Here is a 21,171-nt window from a genome sequence, read left to right on the forward strand (position 1 = left end):
AAGCATGCAGAAAAGGGGGAAAATTAAGACACACTGTGACAGTTATGAGGGAATATAAACTGAAGTTGTATGTTCTGCATTCCATATTCCATTTTTTATCTCTGTGGATAAGACCACTCCAACATGAAAGTCAGCAGTCCTAAATTCTTAGACCTTTTCAAGGGACCCTATAAAGCATACATGAAGACTGGCCATTTTCTGGCTTACCTCAAGCCGGAGGCTGTAAGAATAAGAAGACAAAGGCTGTAAGTGTAAGAACACTGATGTGAGATACCCCTTGCTAGCTTAGGCCAGGTAAAAATGAAAAGACTACAGTCACAGAGGAAGGGATGACTTTGAAAAGTTATCTTTAAATTAAGCTCTTCATGTTGCGTAAAAAGAACAACAAAAGCCAAGGCACAGGAGGGTGAAAGGTAATTTAAAGGACCTGATATACTTTCATTACTAAGGTGAAAATGTCAACTAAGGTAACAGTTGAGTCTCAGATTAACTAGTTACAGTTGAGTTACAGATTAAGTAGCCACTACTGTATAGTTTTGAAAGGTAAGGGTAGTAAACAAGGATATTGGAGAGAGTTAAACTCGAAGTTGTTTCTACAAGCCTTTTATCACCTGATTGTTTGATCTTATTTTTCAATCACACTAAAAATGCTCATAAAAAAAAGCTTTCAGTTTTAGAATTATAGCCACAGAGCAACATTGAAACATTCACTTGAAGAAAAGAAGTTTGCTAAATAAATCAGTCTTTGTGTCCTTACAAAGAAACTGCTCTTCTTTCCCTCCTAGCCCTCAGAAAATAGACAAAATATTCACCATAAGTAGATGTTTATTGTGGAAAAATAACATTTTGCCTTCGCTGGATACATCATTGTAATATTTATTTTTTGCATTAGATTTTCAGTGACAGTTTCAAAACACTGATTCTGTTTCATACCTTGTGTGGATTTCACACCATTTGTCACATGTTGAATCATAATTCCAAATTATTCTGAAAACATACCATCAGCATTTCCTTGATGATTACAGCATGAAAATTTCTGATGCCTGTACTTAAGGGTATAAAAAGCTTCCACACCTTTCTCTGAAATGTGAAGAAACCTGCATGTAAGAATACAACCTTCCATCAAATTGTGAACCAAAGTTTCACCTGTAGTAGCATATAATTATACTTGTGCAGATTAGACATAAAATAAAAGGAAAATTTATGGTCATGTATTTTGAAGGAGTAGAAATCACTACATGAACATTTTTTCAGTTTACTTCCAAAGCCTGTAAAAGTGACTTTCTTAACACAAGGGAATGCTTTGCCATAAACCAAGATCACCATGATCCTGAAAATTTGTTTGCTTTAGGTTTAGCTGCTCCAATGAAATTGTTAAATTTTATTGTGTAATTACATAGAGATCTTAGAGATCTCTATCTAATTAATGAATGTGTCAAAGAATTTATTGACAGGCTTTTCAGTTCAAATTTGTCTAAAAACAAGAGAGCTCATATTGTCTATACTGACGTTGCCATGGGAAAATGGGAGTTCTGGTTAGAGCTATGTTTTTAAATAACTGCTTGAAAATTATGCTGTTTTCAGATAAGTTGAAATATAATGCTCTTGTATAGACTTATCAGACATCTTAAGTCTATACAATGACCAAAATTTAATAAATATACTGCTACAATTTGTAGTCACTGCTCAGACTGTTGCTTTCTCCATTTTTTCTTTTATATGCTAATTAAAGACATCTTTTTGTCTTTCCAAATTCTCATATAAGGCTGGATAATTAAGTAGGTTGATCAAAAATCATCAAAATGGTCAAAAAAGTCAAATTTTCAGTCTTTAAAGCAGATTGGTATGAGAGATGCTTTCTTGTGTCTGTCAGTCAAAGCTGTCAATTTCAGCGAAACAAATGAAGGACAAACAATATCAGAGAAAAAAAAAAAGATGAAGAACGAACTAAAATAAAACAAATCCTTGCAAAGGTGTCTTTCAGAACTACCGTGTTGTTCAACTGCCTCAACAGGTTTCCACCATCCTATTTAGCAGGGTTTCCTTGCATTGATTTTGTTCACTGATGTCTGGTGTTTGGTATTTCATTTAGTTGCCACAGGAAAGCTACTGAAGTAACTGACAGTAAGCTGTGTCTGATCAATGACCAGACCATGTGAATCAAGATACAGTGAGCTCCAGATCACGCAAGTCTCTGAAGATATCATTGTCCCTATTAAGAAGTCATGTTGGTGTTGGCTACGTCTCTTTAGAAGTCTGTGGAAGAGCTATGGGTTTTCCTAGACTTAAAGTAGAACTTGACCAATGAATTCATTCATTCTTCAATTCTTCATTCTTCATTCATTTGCAGATATTAGCACTTGTTATACTCTATGTACCATTCTGGAAATGGAAGTGGAAATATTACAATTCTGGAAAACATCCTTATAATTACAGAAGATATTTATATAAATTAAGTAATGTTAAAAGAGAGATGAGAGCTCTAATGGTGAGTACTGCAGCAGCAAACTGTTGTTGCAGTTCATCAGATGTATTTAGCAGTGGTTCTTTTCCCTTCTGAGGACTGTCTTGTTTTTAATGTTTTAAAGTACAGTTTTTGACAGGTGTTCAAGTGCTTTTTTTATATATAATGAATGATTTGACCATTTCTTCTTCATTCAGTCTTCATAAATTAAATTTCACTGGATTTTACTGAAATCAAGAACTTTCTATTTCCACTGTAGCTAAGGGCTCAATATTGGCTTTCAGCTACAGTCATCCTATGAGGAGCTTATAAAAAGGAAAATTGAGAAGAACAGTTTAACTGTAATCAACATATCTTTTTGGCTCAGCGTGACTGTAGAGCCAGTCATGCATCCATTGGAAATCAGTGTGAGTTATGCTTGTAACATTATGTATATATATATATATATATAAAAAGTTAATTTTATTTTTGTTGACATTAATGGATAATTTGGATGACTGATAGGTAATCAGGAGGAAGGTCTTTTTTTTGGAGGAATTACATATATTATATATATATAATATACATACATGTGACAGTGTAAATTTGGCATTTATCTCTAGAAAATGGCACAATGTAACAGAAAGTACTACTTTTTTTTTTTTTTTTTTAAATAATGCAATTAAATACTAGATTGGCAAAGCTGTATGCACTTTAATTGGTCATATTGCCAGGCACTCTCCCAGCAAACCTAATTAACTTCAAGCTACACAGCACCATTAACAGATGGGATTTTTTGTCTTGTATTTTTTCACTAATTAGAAAATCTCACTCTTTTCAAATTTATGGATTAAACAGAAATTTTCATTTTATTGTCAATATATCAGTGTAAAAGTTGAGGAAAAAAATAACTGCATAATGAAAGGAAAAATAAAGGTGAAATGTGCTTTGCCTTATTAGAAGCATGTACAGAACATGAAATGACAAAGATATTTCTTTTAAGATTCCTCCTAAAATGAGTATGTGTGCATAAAATAAAAGCGTATTAAGATAGTCTTTTACTTTGGTTCATTTCCTGCTTTGATTTTTCATGTTTCTGGGTCTGATGTTTAATTTAATGATTCTTTAATTCTGATCCAACAGCATCCCTTTAATAGGAAAGACTTAATTTCAAGCAGTCTGCTCAAAGCAGTAGTCTGCTAAAGTGTATGTAAGTTGTATCTTTTGTTGGAGAGAGAACAAAAACCAGCTCATGGCAAACAGGCTGAATTTGCTGTTTTTTTTTCTTTCTTCGGCCCAGAGATGTTACCTATCTGACTCCTAATGACCTGTCATCTTAATTATTTACTGCAGGTATGAGTAGTTAAACAAGCTTGGAGTGATTCAGGCCTTTGCTGTGCATCTTACCTGACCCATTCAGATAATATTTAATTTACTGTTCTGATGTACAAGTTCAATATATCTGAATTTATTATTTTTTTTAAACTTCTGTATCTGCTGTTTATTTTCTCTCACAGGAGTTTTTGAAAATTTCTAAAGTTTCTAAATTTCTTATTTATTGTAACTACTACAAAAGTCTATAAAAACAGATTAATTAAATTAGAACTATATTTTAAAAGAGATTTCCAATGTAATTTTAGTGTCAGTAATAAGTTAAAATCCTACTACACTGTGTACTGGCTTAATGGAACTAAATTTTAATACCAGAAAGTTAAACAAGAAATTTAGCTTAGAAAGAGATGTTAAAGGCCTTCTGTTTAAACAAAACCCTTGAATAAATAAAGTCCCTTTGCTGTCTTAGATAGCGCTAATAGTTTCACATACTGTATCCTAGTCAGGCCTTTTATTATTACTATAACTGCAGTAGAGGTCTCAGCTGTGTTAGATTCATTGCAAACACCTGTAATGAAAAAAAAGCAGTTGCATTCAGTGTCCATGCCAAATGAAAACAAGAGGGAGAATCAGAAGCCTGGAGAGGTAAAGTAACATGCTGTAGTTCATACACCAAGTAAGAAGCCAAACTAGGGCTAATAACCAATTTTTCTGATTGCTTGTGATTGTCAGCCAGAGCTTATGCTAACCTGTTTATTGCTGTTTCAGTCTTATTTTTAAAATAAAATCCTTGCTATTAATTTGCCTAGATAAATTCACAGAGACTTTGCCTATTGGTTCATAAAGGTAGTCCCCTTCCACTTTTGTATAAACTTTGAGTTTTCTTGGTAAATAGAAAGCCTATTTGAACTTTGCTTTACAAGGGCAAAATTTATACAGCAGTTCTCATAAAGCTGATGAAGTTTTTAGTACTTGTTTTACTGCATGTTGGTGACTAGTTTATTTACTGTAGAATTTCATAGCTAATTAGCTTTGTAGTGAAATTTATTGTATAATAAAGCAGACAGTGTAATTGAAAGGAAAGAATTTGCATGCAAATATTTGCAAGTCTTGGGGTTTCTGAGAAGATTATAATGTGGCCATCAAATTACAATGTTTGGATTTAGTGCTTTAATTGCATCAAACTGAAAACTAAGGGCTGGTAAATACTGGCTCTGAAGACTTAGGTGCTTTTGAGTATTTTCTGACTTCCCTAAAAGGTGAGTTTGTTCACTGTTTAGCTTGGAGGTGCCTAGTTCCTTCCAGAATTAGGTTCTAAATCCTATCTGACATTCAAAGTGTGGAAGAAATAGTAGAAATGTTTTGTTTAACTCCGCTGCCTGCCTCTTCTGCATGCAAAAGGGCAGGATCAATAAGTCACCAAGGCAGATGTACTAGCTAGCACACTATCCAGTGAACACATGCATTAAGATTCATAGCGGTTAACATGTTTCTTGTCATCAGCAGCAGATGCTGACTGTAGAATTTGCTCTTGGGCTGTACTCATGTATATATATCACTGCTGGTTCTTCATTCTGCTATGTCCCACCAAGCATGGCTCTTTTACAGGGAGTATATTAGCTGCAAAATCTGTTCCCTATACCTGTGAATAACAGGTAAATGACAAGAAACTTCCTAGTTTCTTAGAAGTCTTGTTTGAACTTTGTATTTATTATTTATTGGTTGAAGGAACAAGATGAAATCTTATTTTTCTCTCTTTATTATTTTATCACTAGGTTTCTCATCTAATTCCCCCGCTTCATGCTTCACTTGTTTGTGATTTGCTGTTGTAAGGTGGCTTGTGATGGCTGACATGTGGTTAGATATTTCTCTTTAAAGAGAAGCTGACATTGTATGCAGTTGTTCTGGAAGATATTAATTAGATATTAAGAGAGCATTTCGTCAATAAGAATATGACCTTGTGAACCTTAATTTGGTAGAATGACTTCCCAAGAGCCCCTAGGAATTCATATCCTCACAGAGTAGATGGTGGAAAGTAATATTCCTAATATTTTATACTTTTGCCTTCCTCATCTCACTTATTTATGCATTGGCCTGGGAGGGACCAGGTAGAGAAGTGGAGGCAGAAAAGCTGGACACAGGCAATGTGTTTAAACCCAGAGAAAACTCAGTGTGAAGCTCTACCCAGAGCATGGTACTGTCCTACTCATGGATCTCAGATATACTCACTCCTGTCTCTACTCCTGTTTATCAGGGTATAGCCGAGAACATCTCTAACAGAAATTCTCTACTAATTGTTATAAAAATGCATATTACATTTTATTTGTCTTGACAAGTCATGAAGTTCTGAAGACCATTTTGTTGGATGAACTAATGTGAATTACAGACACCACTATAAATTGGGGACTGCCTTGCTGGAAAGCAGTGAGTGGGAGAGGGACCTGGGGGTCCTGGTGGACAGCCAGATGACCATGCGCCAGCACTGTGCCCTTGTGGCCAAGAAGGCCAATGGCATCCTGGTGAATCAGAAGGGGTGTGGTTAGTAGGTCGAGAGTGTTAGGTGTTCCTGCTCCAGCAGGGGGATTGGACTACATGATCTTTCTTATGATCTTTCAAGGTCCCTTCCAATCCCTAACATTCTGTGATTCTGTGAATTGTATAAATTTAACATCATGCAGCTGCTTTAGTTCACTGCGATATATCCACAGGGAATAATAATAATAAATCTTAATGAAGTGCTACCAAAAATGAGTGGAGAACACTGATTTTTGGAAAGTCTTTCTTATTATAGTAAACAGCTCTTTCTTCATCTGTATTTATAGTAACCTCAGAGGTACTAATTGCTCGGCTGTTGATATCAGCTGCAATGCATAATTTCTTACCATTTTGCCTACATGGAATGCTTTCTGGATTTTGTTGTTTACATATAGGGTATCAGTTAATGAGACATCAATTTAAGCAAGGCATTTTGGCTCTTTTGTGGTCTAGTCTTGCTCAAGTCTTACTTTTGTTGTACTACATGAATTGTAAAGATGCTGGTGCACATCCTAGAGTCTGCAAATTAACATTGGATTGCCAAACAAAGATTAAGTAATTCTTCCTTCTGAAATATAACTTGTAGCTGGTGTGTCCTTAGAAATGTAGGTTTCCATTCCTAATAAATCCAGACAAATAAATTCTATGTGTTTATAAAAGAAATACAATTGCTTTCCATTCTTCTGGTCAAAGGAAGTTTATTTTGATATTTCAAGTGTGTAATTTTTCTTTCAAATGAGGCCAAAACCTCAGGCTATTGGAATGCTACTGATGAAAACTTTAGAATTACAAAATTAGTGGATCCTTGAGTTAACCAGGATGTAGCTTTGTGGTCATATGTTATGGTTTGTATTCTCCTTAAGTAATTCAAAGTATAAATGTTAATAGAACAATTTAATATATTATAAACAGTAAAGTTGGCCTAGTGGTCAAAAACTTAATCTTAGCATGGTAAGAGCTTCAGACACAGATTTCTGAAGAGCAGTGCACAATAGATTGTCATAAGATAACAAAATACAAAGCATAAAATATTTTATTTTTTCACAAATACCCCCCCTCCCCTCCCCAATATAATGAGGACCATATACTCTCTAGGGCCTCTGTAAAGCTAGTGTTAAATAAAAGGTAATGGATGTCATATGAGATATTTCCATTCATTAGCTCCAAGACAAATCCAGTTCAGTCATCTTAGGGAAAAAAATAAAATTCAAAGAAGATGAAATACGTGCTATCACACTACAAGTTTTCTACTGATGACATGAAAGAGAAAAGGGCTGTATTTCAGGAGTCAGGGAAATAGTAAACATGACTCTTTATGGGCAGAGATTGACAAGTTTGCCCTCAGGCACCCTCCAAGTAGATGGTTGAATGACTTCTGCTGCCTGCCTACTGCATAGCATATATGGGGGATCTCATCCTGCCTCTGAGATACTGAAATAACCTATCTTGAAACAAATGCATAGCAAGAAGCACAAAATATATGTCTTAAGTTCTTCAAAGACATCAAGTTCAACATATAATGTTCCCCCTCCACCCCAGAAACCTCTGTGCTGGTACATTTACCATTGATATGCATTTACTTAAAAGATGTTCTTTTGATGTTCTCAATCTAGAATGCCAATAGTGTAATGTATGATCTTGAGTTGGAAAGCAAGGGAAATATTTCATCTACTTTATCTATGTGTGCGTATAGATGTGTGTGTGTATGTAAATAGATATGTTGTGTTTTAATTTAGTATTCAGAATACCAGAAAGTTTATTCATAGGAATAGTTCATAGAAACCGTTAGAAAGAAAAAAGAACAGAGGAGTACAGAGTATGGGAACATGGAGAAAGAAGCCAATTCTAATTATTGTATGGTTTACTTTGTATAAGTCTTTATCAGAGACACGTCTATCAGTAATGTTTAGACCTATAGCACATTTGCTATATATAGGAAGAATTGGCAGGGAGAAGGAAAGGGAGAAGCGAACAGTGCTGTTTGAAGTATTTTACTTGATTCCATATACAACCTGGAGGAAACATATGCAGTGAGATTGTAACTAATAAAGCTAGGATTTAGCTAGTGCAACAAATAACTTGAAAACTGTTGATATTTCTGGCTTTTTTTTGATGTCAGATAGGTGTTTCTAAATTCTGTGTATGCAAATAATATTTCCTTCAAGATGAATTCATAGCTTTAGTGGGATTGGTATTCGACTGAAGTGCTACGTGTGGATATACACATCAAAATGTAATTCAGGGAGAACATCTCTGGTATTAACACTTCATTAGTAATTTAAAGGAACATAGACTGCTGTATAAGAGTACATAAGAAGTCCGGATTTGCGATATGATGTTTTTGATGCATTCATTGCAGGGTTGATGTGGAAAAAATGTTTCTACTCTAGAATCTTTACACTACTCATTACTGTGTATGTAATAATTATAACTCTTCTTTCTAATGTGAACAGCCTTTCCATTTTTCCATGCTTCTTCAGTAATGCCAGGACACGAGTTCAATGAAGTTGTAGAAGAAACAGTGCCACCCCTTGGATTATCATTATTATCCTTCTGTTACATAGGTCTGGCCCTGGAAGGTGTGCTGAGCCCCTTTGGGGTTATCATGGCTTCATCCTAATAGTATTTGCTCAATGCCTATACTATCCCTGCAGCTTTGCCATGTTACTCTATTTTTATAAAATGTCATTCCCCCCCCCCCCTTTTTCCCCTTTTATTTCCTGTGACTGTTCTTAGTGTGGATGCATGAAGTATCTCAAAAGAATAGTCAAAGATCTTCTGGGGCATCTTACCAGAATTGGAGAGAGCAAAATGTTTTTACAGTTTTCTTTAAGTGGATTTTTTTTTCTGGAGTTTGTCTGGGTTCTGCTTCGAAAAGGCAGTGTATACTTTTGTTGAACTCTGTCTGGATTTTCCTTAATTTTATTTTTAATGAAAAAAATAAGGATATGTAGCTACTATTCCATGTTTATTCTCCCTTTCTTTTAATCAGACTGATATTTATTTTTAACTCAATGCTAAATGCGTAGTCAGTGTAGCTGCTAGCATATGATTTCGCATTTCTCAATCTTAAACAAACAGTAATTTATTATAAATTAAAAGATTCTTTCCTTCCAGAGAGAAGCTATAATAGATGTGTAGCAATTGCAGTGCTGTGCCAAATGCACTGGAATAATAAACAGAGCCAGCAAGCTTCTCCCCATGGCCTAGTTAACATGGCAGTAATTCACATACATATATGCTATTTTACTTCCTTAGTTTCTAGTTTCTGTTGGTTTGGGTTATCAATCTGTCTAGGTTTATACCTCTCTTCAAACATAATAAGTTCTCAAAAATAGATGTTGGCTCCCATGGAAAATCTTGCAAGGACTCAAATCTGAATTTAGACCTAAACTCAAAAACTGTCTCCCTGGATCTAAATAACCAGGTTACATTCAGCGTTTTTAGGTGGGAATACAGCTAAATAAACCTTGCATTTGAGACTCTATCAAATTGATTTATTTATCATGGAAGGGTATTAATTTTATTTTTATTTTAATATACCTTTAAAACGATTGATTCAGGCCCTTCTTTTTCCTCACACTTAGCATGTTTGTGTTGAGCTCGATAACTCTGTCACTTAAGCAAATGAAAAGTGTGTTTCTCTGCTGGCAGGTTAATAATGGAGTTTAAGATTCCATTTTCTTCTAATTCCCTTTCTGTGATTTTTGGGGACATTATGAATAGTAATGCTAGTTATGTGCGTTGGGGTAGTAGAAGAGGAAACAAGACTTGACTTAAAGTCAGGTATATACTACAACAGGGGAACAGTGTAGTTGTTTTGTCATATCTCACTGGAATAGCATGGGAATCAAGTGTCTTACAAAATTTAGATATTTGCATTTTAATGGAAGTTATATGAATTCTCATAGAACATTTAAATTCTTTAAGCATCTTGGAAGATCTTACTCAGGATTTATTTAACTTGATTTAAGCACCACAGTGATGATTATTTAGAGACTGGATATGATGAAAATGCAAGACTGGTATACAGTTATGCTGGTTTCATTACAGAGGTATCCTTTGGCTAGGAGGCAGTGACTGAATATTGTGACCTAAGACAAGTGAACAAGAAAATCAAAATCCATCTTTACTTTTGTACTTTGCAGAACTTGAAAGAATGAGAAGAGTAAGTCAGCTTCTTTCCTATTATGACAGCTTCAGAAAAAGGTGTTTTAACTTACATTTATTAAGAATTTCTCTATTTTTGAAAGTGTCTCGCTCTTTCAAAAATATGTTGTTTAAATCTTTTCATCTCTAAAATGAAAATAAAAATACTTTTCTCTGGAATCCAGGTGAAAAATAATCTCAAAACATAGAATACTATGTTGTGATTACTTAGCAAAAAAGAAAGATCTGCACAGAAAGCAAGTGATATTCATACAAATGAATAAATCTGTTTAGTCAGAACTAGACTGACATTGCTAGTTTATTTCACAAATATGGTTGTTTACATGATGTGGTTTTTAGCCATTTCTGACCTAAGAAGTTGTATTTTAACTGGGACTGTGAGGAGCTGCATGTCCCCTTAGTAGTACTCTGGTCTATCTGGTCTTGAACTACCAATGCTCTGGGTTTATTTTAAGGGATGTTACTTCTAAGCAGCTACTTGAGAAGTACCTGTCAGAAGACTCAAGAACATTCTGTTTTGATTCTGTAGGCCAGTAGATCAGATAAGAGTTGCAGGAGACACAATTTTTCTTCTGTTTTGTATCTTCACTGTAGCAGACAGTATTTTTTTTCTGATTTCTTCCAATAAAATCATATTCTATCATACAAAAAATAGCTTATTGGATCCATGTTTTAAAATTCCAAATTACCCAGAGGATGGCATTGTTCAAGAGAATAAGCCTGTCATTACCATATCAGACATCTAAGTTACAATGGGTACAGAAACTATTGTGTAGTTCATGATTTTTCAAGACAAAATTAGAACGCAGAAATTTCAGTTATGCTGTCCTGTGTAGATGCAGACCCACTTTGGGTAGGATGTGAAACTAAATGTTCCCAAAGTGCTAGAGCCAGTAGAATAGACAAATAGACTTTATGTTTGGGGGAAAATAAAAAAAAAAAAAAGTTAGAGACAGACAGATGTGATTAGTCCAGCTTCTGATGTAGTAGGCAGAAAAGGAATTTCTACACAGCTAATAAGGGCTAGATGTCATACCTAACAAAATACATTTGTTCAAAAAATTCAACAGATTTAAAGGGGGGAAAATTGCCCTGGATGTGTATCCTTTGTATACAAGCTGCATCAAACTATTATTTTTTGATGTGTTTGGAAGTTAACTGGTGTTTTAGTGTACAAGAGAGCGAAGTAAATACATATTTTTACACAGCCTTATACATAACCTGTGGATTTCAAAAGCATGTTTATAAATGGAAATTCATCATAATCTATCATTGCTCTTGGTTTACCTACCAATGAGCAGATGCTTTTTACTGTAGTCCTGAAGGACAGTTCTTTTAAACGTATACTGCAACTTTAATGGCATACAATGGGATTGCTGGCCATTCGAAATTTAAGATTCTAGGTTAGCAGAGGTTAGGATTTAAGACCTAATTGTCTACTGGATTGCCCTGCTCTGAGATTCGATGTGTTTGTGGCTCTTTTTCAATGCAAGAAAGCATTCTGTGATAATATATACTGTTTGAAATTCAAGGAGTAACAACCTTAATAAAGCAAATGACAGATGAAATAAAAATAATACTATTTTATGATTTTTATTGTGTGTAGAAGAATAAATGTTTCACTTTAACACTGTTAATAATCACTCCTACTTTTCTTTTGTAGGTTGTCTTAGTCTTCGCTCTTAGTATTGGTGCTCTTGTAATATACTTCATAGATTCATCAAAGTGAGTATTCTAGAACATTTTCCTTTCTCTTCTCTCCTAATGCAATTACACATCTTTGAATTGTTCCATTAATCTACTTCAACTCTGTGTTTGATTTCATTGCCTGAGTGTGAAGAACTTTATAATGGTGCATGGTCTACCAAATAACTCAAAGATGGGAAAAATATCCAATATTAACTGGATTGAATGCGATGCCATTGGATCTGTAGGAAGCATAGGCAGAAAAACAGTACCTCTGTGTGTTGAGTTTATACATACTGTTGCAAAATTGTTTTTTCTTTATTGGGCATATGTAAAATCTTTCAAAATCAAGACCAGGATAATAGATATCCACCAAAGAGGAAGAATATCTGCCAAAAACTTAGTTTGCAGGAGGAAAAAACAAAAAAAAGTGTTTCAGGAGACTGACAGGAACACTTCTGAAAACAACAAAAAATTCTGAATGAAGTAGACAGTATGAGCATTATATCTCACATATCTATTCAGATTTCCAGCTCCTGCATTTGATAGATATCTCCCAAGATAAGGTAGGCCATTAAACTCTGCAAAACATCTCAATATTTTTTAAATTATGTTGTCACACACCAACATTATCATAGAGTACTGTGTTTTGGCCAGGCAACAGAAAGTTTAATCCTAACCTATTAAGGTGTGTGATGATTTGGTACAAAACAGCATAACTAGGAATATCCTTCCTTTAGTCCCATTCATAGTCCACCTTTGTTTTCATGTTAAGCTGGATGCTGGCACTGGTGGAAGAAGCAAATCAGTAGCTCATGTGAGCTACAAATCAGGCTCATGTGAGCCTGCCTAGCTGTCGGTAGTAGCAGTGGGGCAATGTGATACAAACCCTACATGACCCAGAAAATCAGATGTTTCACGTCTGCTGTTTGTACTTACTGATATCTAGGCAGGTGGTAGCAGCAGCAAAAGGCGGTCTTGAATATATGAATGTCAGCAATATGTTGTCTGAGTCAAGTCATACCTTTGTAGTCTAGATGTGCCAAGTAAATTAAGGCAGAGATTTTCTTTGTGGAGATGAATGAAGTGGTGAGAAAACTCAAGGTCTATGCTTCTTCCTCCTTAAATAGTGTTCTCAATTTTAGCAACCTATTCCTTTAATATGTCACCACTGAAGCACGTAAGGTGGTGCTTTTCTGAAGATCTTTTTCAAGCACAATGGTAAAACTTCTTGGTGCTCAACATGTCCAAGTCAAAGGCGTCAAACAGAATAAGATCTGCTTCCACTCATTTCAATTTCAGACCAAAAAACCAGATACTTATTTCTCAGAACAATTGTCTGTTGTGATAGTGATTGTTTATATAACGACTTTCAGGCACTGTACTCTAGAAACCTTTGTTTAATTTTCTTCCTCAAGGACAGCAAATCTGACAAAATAGGAGATGCTTCTGGGGTGCTTAAGCTTTCTGTGGGCTACCTAAACCATGTACTGCTACTAGCTTATTAGCTGCTTTTTCAGTGGGGATAAAAAAATATTTTAACCGTACATTTCTGTCAGCTTTCAGCCAATGTTTAACTCCCAACTGCAGTTTAAATTCAGAGACCTCAAGTTAATATATTACACTTAGAGACTTTTCCTGTTGTTTTTCCTCCTCTTCTCTTACCTTGCTTTCTTCCCACACACTTTTTTTTTTTTTTTAATGTTCATTAGTTGTTTAAATCGGGTTAGAAGCTCCCCAGATATTTCCCTGAAGTGAAAAATTTTGCTTCATTTCGTATTAACAGCTTACCAGACTTCCACTGCAGCAATGTAGAATGAAATGTGGTGGTTATATATTGGTCTATTTAAGGTCCTAAGTGTATGATTAAGTAATTCCTTTTAGGATCTGGTCAAACAGGAAATGGTGAAGGGATGAAGGTGGTTTGAGAGGAAGACCATGATAAAACAGCTGGACAAGTGGAAACTGTCTTGGCATGTAGAGACAAACAGGGTCTAGTTTGCACACTGGACAGTGATATATACCATTGTGTGATTTTTCTTCATGATGCATTCTATAGCTATATGTGCCATGGACACTTAGCTGTCATCTGATCTAACACCTAGAGTGACAAAAATCATGTCTTCAATACAGAGTTGAAAAGTAAGCATTTGTCCAGAACAAAAAGCTGGATTTATTCATCCTAATCTACCAGTAGTTTTGTAGACACAATGGACAGCTATGTACTTGAAGGAATCCTACATGACTTCATACACAACAGGCCTCAAGAAAATGGGCACAGCTTTTACCACCACTTTCTTGGTCGTTGAGGGAAGGAGAGAATGGAGACCCCACTGAGTTTTGTCAGTCAAGGACTTCTCATGATTAATTCTAGTGAAAGGCACTGAGGAATTCTGTAAGGCCAATATTGAAGATACTACCAATTGTTCCCTCTGCTACAGTCATGGTGTAGGGAAGGTGACTGCAGGTAAAACAAATGCCATCACAGCTGAAAGGAGTGTAAATTCAATGCCTTTACTTCTTACGTGCTGCCAGCTTCAGTCATTGTCTCTTAGTACCACAAGTTATATATAGAACATTTTTGCATGCTAGCAACTAATGGAAGATTATAGTCATTAAGGTGGAAAATCATTTAGCAGAGAAATGACTATTTTAGCATTCCTACCAATTAAATCCAGTCACATCCCAGTAGGAAATGTTTCACCTATTACTAAATACTAGCCTCCTTCATTCCTTTATTTATAGCATTACATTCATAAAAAACTGCTTCATTGGACAATGGCATTTTTCAATACCAGGAATAGTTAAACATGAAAATTTTGCCAAAGATATATTGTCGATATCATCCACAAAATTATTTTATTTTTGGGGTAACAACCGAAACGTTACATTTTTATTTTAGAGATTGGTTCACTTTAATGTCTGTCTTTCATTTTTAGTTTGAATAAAAGACCGTTCAAAGAAAAAGTCATAAGCAGTTACTCAGGAGAGTTTTGATTAAGAAAGTGATCTACTTTAGTACATAATAGCATCATATATCCTAATAATGGTTCTTTCCCAGTTCATGTTTCCTTTAAAACTTTTCGTGATTTAATTCTTCAAGGTAAGAAAACAATGGAATTCATTGTTTCATTTTCTTCATTTTAAAGAAGAAAATCTGACTTGTTGTACACTCTTTAGATGGTTCTCTAGAGTCTGTTGACTGTGCTCCTGTAGAGCAGAGAGCCTGATGTCTGCCAATACTTTTTCATTTTCCATGCCTTTTTATATGTAGTTTTCAAAACTTTCTTCCTGTGTCCAGTTCTGTTTTTCTGTTTTTAAAATATATTTTAATAAATGTACTTGGAAGTACTTCTCTGAGTTTTGTTGACATCAACGGTGAAGGTGAATTGCCTATTTTCGTTTGTCATCCTGACCTCTGCATTTCATATTGCACTAGTGACTTGAATAGAGTAGAAAATAACATTTGCTTGCTATTACCATCTTTAGGCATTGTCAGTAAAAGCACTTGCAAAAAACTTCTCAATTTTCTCCTGAACTGGTAACTCAGGGCTCCCCGTTTTCTCTTTCTTGCAATGGTGGTAGTAAGGAAACTGTGATGTGAATATCCTTTTCTCTGATTCTGTTTTCTCTTCTGGGATGCAAGGCAATGTTGTATGCAACCATAGATATGAGCTGTGCTTTTCAGGCACAGAAATTCAATACTTCTGCAAAAAAGCTTGCCTTCTAATGACAAGCTATTGCTGGCACTGTCTCTTGAAGTCTACCTCGTTTATTGGAATTCCTTCCTGAAAAACTGGAATCATGCAGAAATAGAACCAAACAATGGCAAGGTGAAAACCTAAGTCTCACAACTTGCTTTGTTCTACTCACTGGAGTTTTTCGGTTTATTATTTTTAGGAGTTGTTTGTATTTTCAAAGGAATTAGTGTAGTCATTACTAAATAGCTGTTTTTTTTTTCCAGTACTGTCCCACATATTATACTTAATTAGAATTGTACATAAAAGTACCATCTGGTAATGAGTGTAAAACAGCTGGATCTAAGAATAACAGAGCCATTGTGAATATGAAGATGTACACAAATGTACACACAAGCATATAGGATCATGCTGAGCCCTGAGCTTGTTCTTAACTGCTGCTCCTCTTAATAAGACAGCTTTATTTCTTTTTAAACACGGGAAGAAAAAAAACACTCTAATTTTTTGTTCTACTTTTCTTTGTATATCTTAGAAGGTTTTGGAAGTACTTGCTCCTTTTGCATATTGATTGTGTAAAATCCCATTTGTGTAGGTCAGATATCCAGGGAACCTGAATACTGTCCAAATGTAAAACTACCATACTTGTCTTAACTACACTGTAAGGAAAATGCCCTTATCACAGCTTAATTTTAAAACAATTTTTTTTTGTATATGAATTTTGTGCTTTCCACAAATTTATCTATTCTAGACTTTCCTTAAAATTTACCAAGTTTCAAAACTGTCAAAACATCTTACATATCTTCATCTCTGAACCCTTTTCATCAATTGTTTGACAAGAAAGAGAATGAAAATATGTACTTTTAGTCACCACAAATTCAGGTTTGATTGATGCTGGTCATTCTGTGCTCTGTGGGATTGAGCGAGCTTGACATATTTGGGATTGTATTGCTTAAGAATTAATCCTTGAAGAGTATCACAGAATCACAGAATCATCTAGGTTGGAAGAGACCTCCAAGATCACCTAGTCCAACCTCTGTCCTAACACTAACAAGACCTCCACTAAACCATATCACTAAGGGCTACATCTAAACGTCTTTTAAAGACCTCCAGGGATGGTGACTTCCCTGGGCAGTCCATTCCAATGCCTAACAACCCTTTCAGTAAAGAAGTTCTTCCTAATATCCAACCTAAACCTCCCCTGGCGCAACTTTAGCCCATTCCCCCTCGTCCTGCCACCAGGCATGTGGGAGAATAGACCAACCCCCACCTCTCTACAGCCTCCTTTAAGGTAACTATAGAGAGTGATGAGGTCTCCCCTGAGCCTCCTCTTCTCCAGGCTAAACAAGAACAACTCCAGGCTTGTTCTTCAGACCCCTCACCAGCTTCGTTGCCCTTCTCTGGACTCTCTCGAGCACCTCCATGTCCTTCTTGTAGCGAGGGGCCCAAACCTGAACACCGTACTCGAGGTGCGGCCTCACCAGAGCCGAGTACAGGGGGACAATCACTTCCCTAGCCCTGCTGGCCACACTGTTTCTTATGCAAGCCAGGATGCTGTTGGCCTTCTTGGCCACCTGAGCACACTGCTGGCTCATATTCAGCTGCCTATCAACCAGTATTCCCAAGTCCTTCTCGGCCAGGCAGCTTTCCAACCACTCATCTCCCAGCCTGTAGCGCTGCTCGGGGTTGTTGCGCCCCAGGTGCAGGACCCAGCACTTGGCCTTGTTGAACCTCATAAAGTTGGCCTCAGCCCATTGGTCCAGCCTATCCAGATCCTCCTGCAGAGCCTTCCTTCCCTCGAGCAGATTGACACACGCACCTAACTTGGTGTCATCTGCAAACTTACTGAGGGTGCACTCAATCCCCTCATCCAGGTCATCGATAAAGATATTAAAGAGGACTGGCCCCAGCACTGAGCCCTGGGGGACACCACTAGTAACCAGCCTCCAACTGGATTTGGCTCCATTCACCACAACTCTTTGGGCCCGGCCATCCAGCCAGTTTTTAACCCAACAAAGCGTACGCCAGTCCAAGCCCCGAGCAGCCAGTTTCTTGAGGAGAATGTTGTGGGAAACAGTGTCAAAAGCCTTGCTGAAGTCAAGGTAGATCACATCCACAGCCTTCCCCTCATCCACCAAGCGTGTCACTTGGTCATAGAAGGAGATCAGGTTTGTCAAGCAGGACCTGCCTTTCATAAACCCATGCTGACTGGGCCTGATCGCCTGGTTGCCCTGCAAGTGCCGCGTGACGACATTCAAGATAATCTGCTCCATGAGCTTCCCTGGCACTGATGTCAAACTAACAGGCCTATAGTTCCCCGGGTCTACCCTCCGGCCCTTCTTGTAGATGGGCGTCACATTTGCTAGCCGCCAGTCGACTGGGACCTCTCCTGATAGCCAGGACTGCCAATAAATGATGGAAAGCGGCTTGGCCAGCTCCTCCGCCAGTTCTCTCAGTACCCTCGGGTGGATCCCATCCAGCCCCATCGACTTGCGTACATCCAAGTGCTGTAGCAGGTTGCCAACCATTTCCTCGTGGATAGTGAGGGCCACATCCTGCTCCCCATCCCCTTCCACCAGCTCAGGGTACTGGGTATCCAGAGAACAACCGGTATTGCCGCTAAAGACTGAGGCAAAGAAGGCATTGAGTACCTCAGCTTTTTCCTCATCTTTTGTAACTAAGTTTCCCCCCACATCCAGTAAAGGATGGAGATTCTCCTTAGTCCTCCTTTTTGTGTTGATGTATTTGTAAAAACGTTTATTGTTATCTTTAACGGCAGTAGCCAGATTGAGCTCCAGATGAGCTTTGGCCTTTCTAATTTTGTCCCTGCACAGCCTCGCAACATCCTTATAGTCCTCTTGAGTAGCCCGCCCTCTTTTCCAAAGATTATAAACCCTCCTTTTTCTCCTAAGCTCGAGCCACAACTCTCTGTTCAGCCAGGCTGGTCTAGTTCCGCGCCGGCTCGTCTTTGGGCATGTGGGAACAGACCGCTCCTGAGCCATTAAGATTTCCTTCTTGAAGGGTGCCCAGCCTTCCTGGACTCCTTTGCCCTTCAGAACCTCCTCCCAAGGGACTCTGCCAACCAGTGTCCTGAACAGCTCAAAGTCAGCCCTCCGGAAGAGTATGTAAGAATGTTATGTAAAACACAGTTTTAATTGACTGGATGAACTGTCTTTAGGGCTCTCTTCAGGGAAGTGGTTTATTGAGGTAGTGTTCTTTGACAGTGAGTCACAAAGTTTATTTCAAACATTAATCAAATAATTTTATACGGAAAAAGAAAACGTTTAATTTTAAAGTTACTTTGTCGTGTCTGCTGCTTAACTGCTGACATTCTGTTTAGTGCATCATTATCCATTCTTCAGTATAGTTTTTATTAGGTATATATAAAAAAAAGTAGATGCATATATATTTGGCTGCCTAAAAATGCACTCTTAATGACACACCAGTTGTATTCTTGTGTTAGGTTCTATATGTAGATGAGTTTTAGAAGGTGTTGTCATTCCATCCTTGAGCTTCAGTGTCTCCTGGGGTGTCTTGCAGTTATTTTTTGGCTAGTTTTTATTATTTAGAGTGAAGCAAGTCTTTGTTACCTACTTGCTTAATAACAGTATTATCTGGAAAAGAAGCTATCAGAGACGCTATGCTAGAAATCACTTGCCAAAAACAATGCAAGATGAGAAGTCAGGTTTTCTAGGATTCACATTGCACCTTTTGTCATTGTATAGGAAAAGATTAGGAAGCATGCATTAGAAATAAATATTCTTAGGAATTTACTCAACGACTGCACAAAGAGAAATTATTAGCAAAGCAACTACATTTTCTTGGAATGTTTTACTAGTAGAACTAATTTTGTTTTTCTATGTCAATTTTTTTTTTCAAGTCCTTATAAATTCAGTTATGCTGTGGGAGTATTTGAGGATAAATTGTGATTGTGTATGATGTTTGGCTTGCCATTGTTTGCTATTGTTGCCATTTTGTCTTGTGAAAGACATTTAATTTAGTGCAATAACGTGTTCTGTAGAAATAAGACAAGCCTGATGAAGATTATATATTTAATTTTAGTATGGATACAGTTTGTCACTGCCCAGGAGGATTCAAATTTTTCTCATTTGTTTAGGCTGTATATATAGATCTATAAATAGGCATATATATAAGCTTTATAGATACATCTGAGATACGAATTTTAACTGAATAGGTAGTAAATCTGTTCAAATGCCAAAAATAAAATATTTTTAGATATCAATCTTATACTTTCATTACAGATCAGTCAGCTTTTCCACATCATCTGGACTAATCAGCAGAACATTTTGGTAACTTCCTCAGTTTCATGACCCTTAGGAGAAAAAAAAAACAATTGAAATCTCAACTGTAACTCAGAAAATACAATAGTTACATCTGAATTTCAGGTGAATCCTAGTGGCCTGACTTATAATAATTAAGATGTTAAAGATTCTCAGAAAAGCAGCTCTCACAGTAAATTCAATTTTTTGATCTTTGATCTTATTTAACAAAAAATAGACTAATACATGTTGTTATAAGCTTCAGGTTAGAGTTTGCATATTTTGTTTCATGACACGTGAATATAGACAAAGCTGACTTTAAATTCTGGGATCTGGTTCAAGAAAATGTTGTTAGATTATGTTTATCATTGTTCAAATTGCTAAAATTACAGTGGTCTTTGTCTTCGCAAGTAGATTAAAACAGTATTATTCCCTCCATAAGGATAATTTGTTGTAAATAATACAGTCTCATACAGACTGTCCAAATCTCCCGTGGTATCCTGCAGCCAGTCTCCTTCTCAATTTTGATTTTTTGTTCATCTAAGTTTTGTTAATACTGCAGCAGCTTCCATGAGTTGCTTTGAGATGATAAATTTTGTCTAATGCTGAAGTAAATCAAGGTGAATTTCTTTTAACCACCTTTCCTCAACAAAAAAAAGGGGGGGGGAATAAAGTGGGGTTAATTCTTAAAAACCTGTTAGTTTTGTTTACTGCTCTGTAGTTAAACTGAGCGATAGGTTTTATTTTTGGAAATACAGAAAATCTAGGTTAAATGTTTAAATGAAGCTCTCTTGGGTCATTACTTTCAAATCAATTTTTTTTTACTGTTGTAACAGAAACTTCATGTCAGCTGTTTCTACTGATGATTCTTGGCAAGTGATAATGTATGGTCTGTAAGGACTCAATACCCTTTAAACTCATACAGCATTGAATAAGTTTCTCAGTCATAAATGAAGGCAGACAAAGCTAGTTTTATCTTTACAGTGTTTGTAGTAGACAACTGGGTGTACACCATTGTTGGCTTAATCAA

General features: G+C 36.4%; 1 protein-coding gene across 20 annotated transcripts in view; it reads left to right on the forward strand.

Annotated features, from left to right (window-relative positions):
• Nucleotides 1–21,171, forward strand: part of KCNMA1 (potassium calcium-activated channel subfamily M alpha 1) — a 475,606-nt gene that overhangs the window by 207,329 nt on the left and 247,106 nt on the right. For all 20 annotated transcript variants that reach the window (XM_050712039.1, XM_050712038.1, XM_050712034.1 and 17 more), the window contains one exon: nt 12,144–12,205. In XM_050712039.1, coding sequence (XP_050567996.1) covers nt 12,144–12,205 — 62 coding nt within the window. The remainder of the gene's footprint in view (nt 1–12,143; nt 12,206–21,171) is intronic.

The sequence above is a fragment of the Cygnus atratus genome, chromosome 7, assembly GCF_013377495.2.
Source record: "Cygnus atratus isolate AKBS03 ecotype Queensland, Australia chromosome 7, CAtr_DNAZoo_HiC_assembly, whole genome shotgun sequence".
NCBI lineage: Eukaryota > Metazoa > Chordata > Aves > Anseriformes > Anatidae > Cygnus > Cygnus atratus.